The 12,059-nt window shown below is 37.6% G+C and overlaps 1 protein-coding gene across 4 annotated transcripts in view; it reads right to left on the bottom strand.

The window, feature by feature from the left end:
• odf2a (outer dense fiber of sperm tails 2a) overlaps positions 1-12,059 on the bottom strand; it is a 40,761-nt gene that overhangs the window by 6,696 nt on the left and 22,006 nt on the right. For 2 of the 4 annotated variants that reach the window (XM_052037144.1, XM_052037146.1), the window contains exons 11-18: positions 11,515-11,700; positions 10,835-10,944; positions 9,738-9,873; positions 6,752-6,862; positions 6,226-6,330; positions 4,539-4,697; positions 3,748-3,839; positions 1,871-2,033 (exon numbers count right to left, since the gene is read on the bottom strand). In XM_052037144.1, coding sequence (XP_051893104.1) covers positions 1,871-2,033; positions 3,748-3,839; positions 4,539-4,697; positions 6,226-6,330; positions 6,752-6,862; positions 9,738-9,873; positions 10,835-10,944; positions 11,515-11,700 — 1,062 coding nt within the window. The remainder of the gene's footprint in view (positions 1-1,870; positions 2,034-3,747; positions 3,840-4,538; positions 4,698-6,225; positions 6,331-6,751; positions 6,863-9,737; positions 9,874-10,834; positions 10,945-11,514; positions 11,701-12,059) is intronic. The other 2 variants (XM_052037147.1, XM_052037148.1) reach the window with 2 other exon arrangements.

The following is a 12,059-nucleotide window of genomic DNA, read 5'->3' as shown; positions in this document are numbered from 1 at the left end:
TCAGTGAACTTCATTCAAAATTACACTGAAGTATAACAAATGCATACGAACATACAAATGAAGAACAGGAACATACCACTCTGCCCCCTTGAGCCAGCTCTGTCATTCAATAAAATCACAGCTGATTTAAATGCAACATCAACTAACATTCCCACCTACCTCCAGCAACGTCCCCCCCACTCAATTGCTCATCAAATTTATCTGCCTTGGTCATAAAAATATTCAAAGACTGCTCAAACTGCCCCAAGAAAAGGAGTTCCAAAGACCCATGATCTTCAAAGTAAAAAAAAATACACATAGTCTCCGATTTCTCTGGGCAGCTTCTCATTTTTAAACAGTGACTCCTAGCTCTAGATTTTCTCACAAGAGTATACATCCTCTCCACATTCACCTTGTCAAGATCCCTCAGAATCTTGTGCGTTTCAAAAAGTCACCTCTCACTCTTCTAAAATTCAGTGGATACAACTTAGTCTGTCCAACCTATCCTCTAAGACAACCTACCCATTCCATGTACCTGTCCAGTAAATCTTGAACTATTCCAACTCATTTACATCCCTCCTTAACTTGGGAGACCAATGGTGTACATAGTACTCAACCTCCCTACTTTTATATTCAATTCCCCTCACAATAAACAATAACACTGCATCAGTTTTCCAAACTGTTATCTGTACCTGCATACTTGTCTTTTGTAATTCATCTTCTGGGTCACCCAGATCCCTCTGCATCTCAAAGCTCCCACCATTTATGTAATATGCTTCCTTTTTATTTGCCCTGTTAAAATGGACAGTTTCACATTGCCCACTACTTAACCAATCTATATCCCTATGTTAGCCTCCTTATGTCCTCTTCACAAATTATTTTCCTGTCTGTGGCATCTGCAAATTGAGCAACCATATCTTTGGTGCCTTCATCCAAGTCATTTATATAAGTTGTAGAAAGTTGAGGCCCCAGCATTGATCTTCGTGACACACCATTTATTACACCTTGCCAGCCAGGATAGGACTCATTTATGCCAGTTCTCAATTTTCAGCAAGCCAGCCAATTTTCTGTTGACATGAATATATTACCTTCCACACCAGGAACTCTTATTTTCCACAATAATCTTTAATGTGGCCTTATCTTCAGGAAATCTAGTGGTTCCTCTTTACCCACAGTATATGTTACTTCTTCAATGAAATCCAATAAATTAGTCAAACACAATATCCCTTTCACAAAGCCATGAGGACTTGGCCAGTCAATCTTGAATTTGTCAAAGTGCCCAATAATAGTCTCACAAGAATTCATCAATCACTCCTTGCCTCATTCATGATTTATCAACACTTTGACTTTAAAATTTTCACCTTCATAATTCATTACCCCATAATGCCAGTTCTTCCTGTCATCCCTACACCTGTTTGGCAATAACTAATTCAAACTACACATTGCAGGCATCTATTAGTCTATAACAAACAAGATCAAATTATATATTCCAGACAAAAATGTGATTAATGTAAATGGGTGATTGAAGGTTTGCACTGACTCAGTGGGTCAATGGGCTTATTTCCATACTGTATGTATCCATGAATCTATTACAATCTGTAGTTGTCCAAAAGTACTACAGATAATGGAAATCTGAAAATGCTGGAAAAACTCAGGTCAGATCTGTGGAATTAGAAAGGAGAATTTTTCAGGTGGATGGCTTCACATCAGAAAGAGTAGCTATGTCTTGTTTCCCCAAAGTGATCAATCAGAAACTTGATTCAACCCAAATGGGTTCTAACAATGACACAATAAATCAAAATACTGATCAGACATGATTTAATTGTAAAAGGTTTGAAGGGTTAAATGGCCTTCTGTTCCTCCTACATTTAGTAAATCTCACAGGACTGACCTGGCGCCTGGCATCTTCAATGGCGGTTTCCAGCTGTCGAGCTAGGCTGGTGCATTCACGGGACTTCTCCTCCAGTCGTTGCTGATTTTGGTGAATTGTCTCCTCCCGTTGTGCTACAACCAGTGTCAGCTCCCGATTATGTGTATTGACATCTTCCAGTTTCCTACAAAAGTGATCAATGCACTTCTAGGATGAAATATCCTTACAGTTCTCAAAAACCTTTATCTGTATTTGTACCAAACCATACAATTAAATTTTGACTATTCCATTTGCAATCCCTTTTATTAAAAGTATACTCCCACCTCACTCCTGCGATTGAGTGCTTAATCTAAGCGTACAGGAGGGGGTAGTGCTAACCCTTGGATGAGATATTGAACAGTTGCCTTTTTGGCTATTCTTGTAGTTCAGAAGTACACTGATGATCCCATAGCATGAGATAAGTTGGGTTCACTTATCATTGCTTGGTTTAAATGCTGGAACCCTGTACCAACAGGACCACCTGTATCATTAAAACGGTGAAAGAAGATAAAAGGTGAGAAAGGAGCTCTCCCAATATTCTGGATATAACTCCTACAACCACCAGAGACTGATCAACTATTCATTCACCTCTTCACTGTTTGAGGCAGTATACTAAGCACAAACACCTGCCACATTTGCCTTCACTGTGGCAAGCCATGAGCATTTTGCGTGAATTACTTTAAAAAGTTTGACATTATGTGACTTATTCTGGTGATAAAAGTTCTGTTACTGGAGTACAAAAAGATCTTTTTCAACACATCAATGAAGTTCAGAATAAAACCCATTTCAAAACAGTTATGAATTGTAAGGACTCAACTATACCATTATAAAATATTTTTCAACTGATAGTAAGCTAATCTGACCCTTCAAAAAAAACATGGCCTAATGGACGCAAACATAAACATCAAGCAAATTTGAATTGTCATTTTATTTGTTTGTTGGTTCTGTACTTATGACTGGTTAATAATTGTTGAACGTCTGTAAGAACGACACTTTTGCAGGCACAGTAGTGTAGTGGTTAGCGTAACGCTATTACAGTGCCAGTGACCCAGGTTCAATTCCGGCCATTGTTTGTAAGGAGTTTGTTCGTTCTCCCCAAGTCTGTGTGGTTTTCCTCTGGGTGCTCCGGTTTCCTCCCACATGCCAAAGACATACGGGTTAGGAAGCTGTGGGCATGCTATCTTGGCACCAGAAGCGTGGCAACACTTGCAGGCTGCACCCAGAACACTCTATGCAAAAGATGCATTTTACTGTGTGTTTTGATGTACATGTGACTAATAAAGATATCTCATCTTATCTTAGTATGTGTGACATCTTAACTAGTGTAATAATTTGATTTTAAAATTTAGTAACGTGTAAATTTTCAAGCAAAGCTTTTCATGCTCAGATTAGGATAGATTACTACATTGAGGTTTAAAATGAGACTTAATCCACAATTGATGGAATAAAATGGTGTTTGGATCCCCATGGTATCTCCTTAAGACTTGCAAAGGACTAATTTAGAATCTGCAGGAAAGTTAAGAAAGTGATTTTATCATGAACTGAGTAGCTTAAAAAAATCCGGTAGCATTAAGGTTAAGATGAACCAGGAGTTTCAATACCAGTCCAACTGAGCTTCATAGAGATAAGAAGGAGGAAACAGTAGCCGTTTTTAATGATCAGGTCATTAGGATGAAGGACAATAATATATTAACCGGCAAGAAATCCTTCCCAGACACCAAACCCATAAAATATACAACAACACTGTATACATTCTATTTTAACTGCAAAGGAATGAAGAATTTGGGTTTGGCTCCCCTCTTTCGTTATAGCAGCAATATTCAGTTTGAACCATCTCCTTTGAATTACACTCAACTAACCTTTCTAAAGTTTCCAATTTCAGCTTTAAATTATGATTTTCTTCTTGCATACTGTGATACTTCTCTCTCGTCCTTCCACCTAGTTCCTCAATCTGTGAAAACAAGGAATCAAACCACAAAAGTTAAAAAGACCTAAATTTAATGAGGAATCAACCCCAGTTTGATGCCTTTTTCACATTATTATGAATGATGATTAAATATTTAATCTTTTCTTCCTACCAATTCCTTCCCTCACCATACCTCAGGACATGAAATAAACTAGATACAAAAACTGACACAAGGACAATAGAGACTGCAGATGCTGCTGTCTAGAACAAAAGAACAGAACTCTGGAAGAACTCATTGTGTCAAGCAGCATCTGTGGAGGCAAAAGGTACAAGTTGACGTTTTGGGCCAAGACTCTGCATCAGGACTGAAGGGGAACAGGAAAGATTGTCAGTATGTAGTAGTATAAGGGGGCGGGGGGGGGGGGGGGGGGGAAGCTGTGGGATAAAGGTTGGTAGGTGATAATGTAGAGCCAGATGGGGAGGGGATGATGAACTTAGTTATGAACTACACACTTTTCCTGGTCTGTTTAAGAAAAATCTTGTATCCCCTATTTCACACACAAAAACAACTTCAGCAAGCAGACATAAAAGCTATTTTACAAACAGCAAATTCTCATACATGACATAAAGTAAGTCTATTTAATGTTGCAAACAGCCCTTTATACATTTTTATGGATCTTTTTATATTCACTTAACTCCTACATTTAACATAACAAGCTACATATAAAGAACTTCCAAAACTACCTCCATCCTGAGATCACATATAATGGAGGACTGATCTACATTTTTCTTCTCATACATGACTAGCTGCTGCTGGCAATCCTGTAGTTTATGTTCAGTTAACTTCAACAACTCAGGAACAGGTTCCAGATCACTCAGTTTTTTCTGCATTTGTCTACGCACCTATAGCACAAACACAGACATCAAAGGGACCATCAAAAATATATTCATCACAGTAAACCTCAATGTTAATACTTATAAGTATTTGAAAAATATTTCCTATTATTCCCAGATGGACCCAGTTCATCCAGTAATTAAATGAATCACCAGACTGGAAGGATATCCCCAAACCACACTAAAACTGCAGATTCTGGAAAGAGTCTATACGCCATTCTGCTGGACTAACATCCAAAATTACAAAATGGTGCTCACTGACCTAATGCAAGCAGCTATTTTTGAATGAAAATATGAAAAGGTAAATCTTGATTTGTAGCTCTGCTGGTGTAGTGTTTAATACACCACAAGTGCATTATCAGCAGCAGAAACTACATCTTGAATTTCCGGTCACTGTCAGCATTTACAGCACTGAAACGGGTCATCTCCCAACAGGTATTGGTGTTCCTCGAGAGCCCCACTCAGTCTATCAAACCAACTTTCTGTACCTTTCTTTTAGTTGTTATTGAGCATGCCCTTAAATTTTCTTTTTTTTAGCTTAATCACTCCTGGTGAAAGCTCCACATTTCAAGGACCAAGTAAAATTAATGGACGGGAAATTGTGGGGTCATGTTTGAATCTCTCAAATTGCTCTCTCACCATGAAGTGCTGTGCCAGAAACAAAAAATTATAATTTTTACCTACAATACTGATCTCTTTTACAAATTCAAAAGGATGGCAGCTTAGTGGTACAGTACTTTGGAGCCATGATTTAATTTCCTCACTAACAATAGGATGTAGGCTTGTAATACTGATTCTTCATTTAGGACAGGCTCCACAAAAGGAGATTAGATGCAAGATCCACTTAAGTCATAATTTAACATTTTAATCAAATTCAAAAAGTAAATTGCCAGAAATTATGGAAATATACAGGATGGTCAACATTCAAACAGTTTAATTAAATAAGGACATTTTAACTCTGTGACATGAAAAATCTAACATACTAAAACTTCTAATCTCAAAAATAATAAGAAGCTGATTTGCCAACCTTTCTTTTATCACTTCCTACATTCATCATAAGATTACACAGGCAGTTTCCACTATTATCTGGTTATAATTACACTATTATCCTAGTAGACGTGCTATATCATCTTGATATTGTTATGCCCTACCATTCTGCTGACTTTTACAACTCCATACGTATAACAGCATGGCAAAGGGGAGAGCGAAAAGTGAATGAGCTGGATCTATAATGTAAGCTTTCTGATCATCAACTTAATGCCATGTAGATTCTTCCTTAATTATATCAACTCCAAGTTCAGAAAACCTTTCTCCTTTCCAAAATTTATTATCTCCATGAAGCTGCAGCAAAGCAGACACTGTTAAAACACACTACTCAAACTTTCAACATAGCTTCCTCAGATTCCAAAATGTCTGCAGTTTTAAACAGCTTTCACTTTTCCAGTCTGTCTCCATCTGAAGGACAGATGAACAATTTTAAAATATAAATAGCCTCTTGCACAAGGGAACCGTTTCCTCCTTCACGACCAGTGATTACCTGCTCAATTTCTTTATTCACCTCATCTTTCAGTAACTTGTTCTCCCTCTCTGCCTTCTCCAGCTTCATATTGTATTCATCTGCCTCCATCCGTGTCTTCATCACCTAGATCCATGCCAAGAATTTTATTACATAGGAATTTTTAAATAATGACGTAAAATTTGGAAACCTGTCCACACAAAGAAATGATACCCACTTTACAATGATATTCAAAATCCTTCAGTGAAACTATCTAATCCTTTGTTAGTGTTGTTAATGTGGTCCTCCCTCATTGGTTAACTACATAGAATCTACAGTAGTTTCAATTCACATTTCAAGTAACTTTTTATTTTCTTCATCTCCTTATATTGTACAAAAGCCTTCTCACCCAATCCTGCAAAGAAAATGGACTTTCCCTTCACACTGGACCAAAGTCAAAAATCTTGAGTGCCAATGGTAGGATCATAGGCTAAAATTACACAAAAATTCGTACCTAACCATTTTGGTCATGCACATTCTCCGATGTCTGAAATCCAAAATTAATTACCTGAGATTTGTAACTTTCCACCAGCCCTTCATAGTGTTTGATCGAGACTTTTAGTTGTTGCATCTCAGTCTGAGCAAATGTGAATTTTTCTTCCAATGCATTCATATTTGCCTAAATATATTTGGGAAAAGATAAAGCATTCAACCTGGGGTTTGCTGCGGTAGTGTTAAAAATATAAATTGGTTAATCATTTTGAGATTCTACCCTGCTTTAAAATATTCTCTTGGGTACAATGGTTATACCTAGAGCATCAGGCATAATCACATTGCCCAACCTCTAATTACAGAGTAACCCAGGGGACTCATCTAAAATCCAGTAAGGTTTTTATGCTTTCAAATACAAACTCAAAACACTTCACTGAAACAAGATCAGATATGAATCATTAAACTAGTTTGTTTCAGAGAATTCAAGTTAAAATGCAGATAATAGTTATGAACCTTAAACAACCTTCTCTCCTCTTATTGGTGACAAACCATATCCCCTATCTCTTTGGTGCTGTTTCATTGTAGCTATCTGAAATTTAACTTTTATACCCTAGCTTTTGTTCTCAGATCAAGGCATGGTCTTTACAACCTCTCATTTAATTCTTGACAGAGTACACAAGATGCAGTCTCTCTTTTTTACCTCCATGTAAAAAAAGTGAAAGGACCAAGCTTCATACACCATCAAAAGGCACAAATCACACTAAGTTTCTCTGAGAAAGCAAATAAAACTGCAGATGCTGGAATCTGAAACAAAAACAGATAGAGTAGTATCTGTGGAAAGAGAAGCCAGTTAATGTTTCAGGTCAGGGACCCTTCTTCAGAACTGGGGGAGGAGCAGGATGCAAGACAAAAGACTCCAAGGAGATTGGGTGAGACAGATCAGGTGATAGGGAATATGAACATATACAGCGAGGCATTTTAAAGAAACAGGTGAGAAAGGGACATAAGTATGATATGGGCAACAAAGAGGTCAGTTTACTTGAAGTTGGAAAATTCAATGTTTATTCCAGAACATCCACAGTGCCTAGACAGAAGATAAAATGTTGTTCTTCTAGTCCAAACCCACAACCCCTACCAGCTAGAAGCACAAGGACAGTAAAAGCATGGGAACACCACCACCTGGGGGTTGCCCTCCCAGCCACATAGCATCCTCACTGCCGTTTTATTAATTAAAAAATTTTAAAAATAATTAAAAAATAAAAAAATATACCATCTGTTCATTCCTTCACTGTCCCTGGGTCAAAATCTTGGAAATCCCTCCTTAACAGCATTGTGATATACCCACACCTCAAGGACTGTTGTGGTTCAAGAATGCAGCTCACAACCACCTTCTCAAGGGCAATTAAAATGCTGGCTCAGCCTGTAGAGCCTAAACCCTTTGAATGAATGAATGAGGCCACAGACAGACAGGTCAGAATGGCAGTGCAATTGAGAATTAAAGTGGCATGCAACCGGAAGCTCAGGATCACCCCTGTGGGCTGAGCACAGGTGATCTGAGAAGCAATGAGCCACTATACATTTGGTTTCTCCAATGCAGAGGAGGCCACATTGTGAAAACCAAATGTAGTAGACCACATTGGAAAAAGTGCAAGTGAAACGCTACCTCACTGGAATGAGAAGCCTGTTCACCACTGTCTTTTCAAGAGCAATTATAGCTGGACAACAAATGCTGCCCTCTCCAGAGATGCCCATGTATTGCAAATGATGGTTCTTTAAAAAAAAAGCCACTTCCAGATACTGACAAACCTGGTATTTTTGGCACCTTTTTTTTCTTTCAATAACAATCTGAGGTAATTAATAATTGATTGTTAGCTGCCCATATCAGCTATGCATTTCTTAGAAGTATAACAATTAAAACATTTAGACACCATTATTACATCAATGCTCCCAAAACAACTCGCTCTACTACCCAATATTATTGCCTTTAAGTAATTGAAAAGAATAGGAATGTAACTGACGGTAATGATACACCAATTCAGGGACAGTTAAGGTAAGCCATGGTGGTGTGGAACTGGTATCACAAAAGTAAGCAGGATAGCAGATTTCCTCCCCTATATCACATTTGTAAATTAATAGCATTTTTATAACTAAATACTACAGACGCTAGAAATCCAAAATAAAATAGAAAATGCTAGAAATTTGCGGGAGGCAACAACTGGGGACGAAACAGAATTAAGGCTTCAGTTCATCATCTTGTTATAGTAACTTCTCCATAAATGCTGCTTGACCTATTGAGTATTTCCAAGCTTTGTTCTGGGTTTTCAAAACAATTGTATGGCTTCATAGTTACTTTTACAGATGTGCCAGTTTATTTCTGGATTTTAGTTTTAAATGTACATTAAATTCAAATTCTCAAACCATTAAGAGATTTACTGGATTATTAGCCAAGGCATTTGGATTACTGCTCCAGGAACAATCACTGCACTAACGTACCTCAAGTAGTGTGACATAAATTAGCAATTAAAATGGATCAAATGCAGAGTTCTTAAATGTAACCTACCTCACTCCACAAAAAGAGACCAAAGTCATACCTACAACCATAAATTATGAACAACAACAGGGTAGCATTTGGTCGCTAAAAGTGGCTTTTCCCTTCCAAACAGCAATATGAAAATACAATCCGATCAATGCTTTGTGAAAATCAAAAGCTCATTAATAGAAAGCACTGAAAACGTTTCTGGGTTAAGCAAATGACTAGAAACAATGCAAACAATTACTTAATCACATTCTAATAACTATCTTAATAGCCATTCAAATCAATAAATCTCCAGTGCCAATCCACTCACACAGAAAGCTGCACTGAATGCTATGAACTCCAGCACGAATGCATTTAATGTTCAACATCAACAAAAATAACTTCTTTAAGTTTGAGGTCATATATCCAATTAGAATTCAAGATATCCCAGGATCTATCATCAGAAAATTAATAATTTCAGAAAAAATTGCTCTAGTTGTCTTTCACAGACCTGTCAATGGAGAATTTTGAGCAATGGAAACTTTACCTTCATTGTTTCATTTTCCAGTTTGATGGAGGTGCTTTCTGAAGACATCTTGTGGAGTCTGTCCATTAGTGACTCCAGATCTCCTCGAGCCTTGTCCTCCATGTGATGAGTTTGATCCAGTAGATCTGTAATACGGCTGTTAAAAGAAAACTTGTATATTACCTTAAATATATTATCTTTGTGCTCACTTCTGGTCCATACAATTCATTTCAGGTCACAATCTTTGGTCATTTGTCAGCAACATTAAAAATTGCCAATGTAATTAGTCAATTTAAATTCACGTTACAAATAGATCCAGATGACGCTATAGCTTGCAGCCACAAAGCGTATTGACTTCACCTTACTGCCTATATCACTGCTTGTTCAAACAACTTGTAGTGCCACAGGAGATCTCCTGGCAAAGGATAGGAATTTATTTAACAATCAAATCAAATAAATTCAGTGCTTCTTAAACTAATATCAATAGCCGTGTTAACAATGTTACTACAGAAACAAAGGACTGCAGATGCTGGAATCTAGATGAAAAACACTATGATGCTGGAGGAACTCAGCAGGCCAGGCAGCATCCGTGGAGAAAAGCAGGTGGTCAACACTTCGGGTCAGAACCCTGAAGAAGGTTTTTCTATTAACAATGTTACTGCTGTTTCTGAAACAAAAGTTACATCTTTACTTCACCACAGGCTTGCATCACATGGCTTTACAAAAATATCATTTCAAAAGTGTTTTAAAAATAGACTTAAAAGGTAACTTTGGATCCTGATTCATAAATACTTTATGTTCTATCTATACTAATTGTACCCTAAACAAGGTAAAGAAAACTGATGCTCATACTTGTCAATCTATAAACTCAATAATACTTAAACATTGAAAAAGGAAGCTCTACCCAAGACCAGTAGGAAGTGTACAGGTCTTCCTAACTGGGAGAATGTCATGATAGATACCATAAACAAATACTATATGGCTTAAATGAACACAAAGTTGCCTCAGTACAAATTCACCATTAAGATTATAGTCAAAGATTAGGGCGAATGATAATACCAAACAACACCAAGTTTACATTTTCTCTTGAGCTGTTCAGGATCTCACAACTTTCTTACTTGTTCAAGATTGAGATCTCAATCTCCAATTGACTCTTTTCTTTCATCACCTTGTTATGACAACTTCTCCACGTCTCAGCTGATGACAGCGCATCTGCCAACTGTGTCTCCTATACACAAGTCAAGCAAACAGGGTTCATAATGGAAGTGATATATTGTAGCTCCGCTCATTTTAAATAAGAAATAATAAAGCCAAAGATACTACAGCAAGTATTATAATGGAGCGTATTTTCTAGAAAACTAAGTGGATCTAACATTGAATACAGTTAAAGGAAATTTGTTTGCACTATTTGGCCATTTTTTTTGTCAAGGTGAGAGATGCTGATACAAAATATGGAGTACAACCACTTCAAGATCAATAGGTCATTTTTTTTTAAACTTTTATATTTTATTTATACAGCACAGTAACAGGCCTTTCTGGCCCAATGAGCCCGTGCTGCCCAATTACAGCTATGTTAACCTACTAACCCATGTGTCTTTGGAATGTGGGAGGAAACCGGAGCACCCGGAGGAAACCCACACAGTCACAGGGAGAATGTACAAACTCCATACAGACAGCAGCGGGAATTGAACCCAGGCAAATGCTGTAGTTAATCCAACTCAATGCATACTTCTAATTGCATTTAAATTTTAGATACCAACATTCCCTGCCACTTTATTTGCCAACACAATTTGAGTACCTTGTCAACAAGCTGGGCATTGAGCAGCTCAACTGCATCTTCACTGCGTTCAGCTCGCAGCTTCTGAGCCTTTGTGGCTTTCTTCAAGGCCTCTTTGTCTCTGTCCCCTTTCTTTTGAAACAACCTTAATTGCTCTGTTAAGTAGTCCAATTGACCTTTCTGTTGCGAAATGGTACGCTCAAAATTCTGGAGGGATAAAATTGGAACAAATTAAAAGCTCCAACTGGAGACCTTACTGCGGATAGACAATTAAATCAAAAAACAGAACATGTAAAGGTGACACAAAAAAAAGTGCACATATATAGCAACATGTTACATCCCTTAAACATCTCTTATTCAGTGTCCACTCAAATTACACAAACAGAAATTCTGCAAAGTACCAGTGAGATTAATGATCACTTAATCATTGGTGTTAATTTGATGAGGAAAACACCTGGAGAACTTGCTGCCCTTCGAACACTGCCATGAGACCTTAAAAGTCCACCTGACCTGAAGGACATACAATTAGGGCAATGGCTGACGATCTCAACAGGTGGTATCTCTAT

Source organism: Pristis pectinata, chromosome 23, assembly GCF_009764475.1.
Source record: "Pristis pectinata isolate sPriPec2 chromosome 23, sPriPec2.1.pri, whole genome shotgun sequence".
In the NCBI taxonomy this organism is placed as follows: domain Eukaryota; kingdom Metazoa; phylum Chordata; class Chondrichthyes; order Rhinopristiformes; family Pristidae; genus Pristis; species Pristis pectinata.
This window is presented reverse-complemented; position numbering and strand designations above follow the sequence as displayed.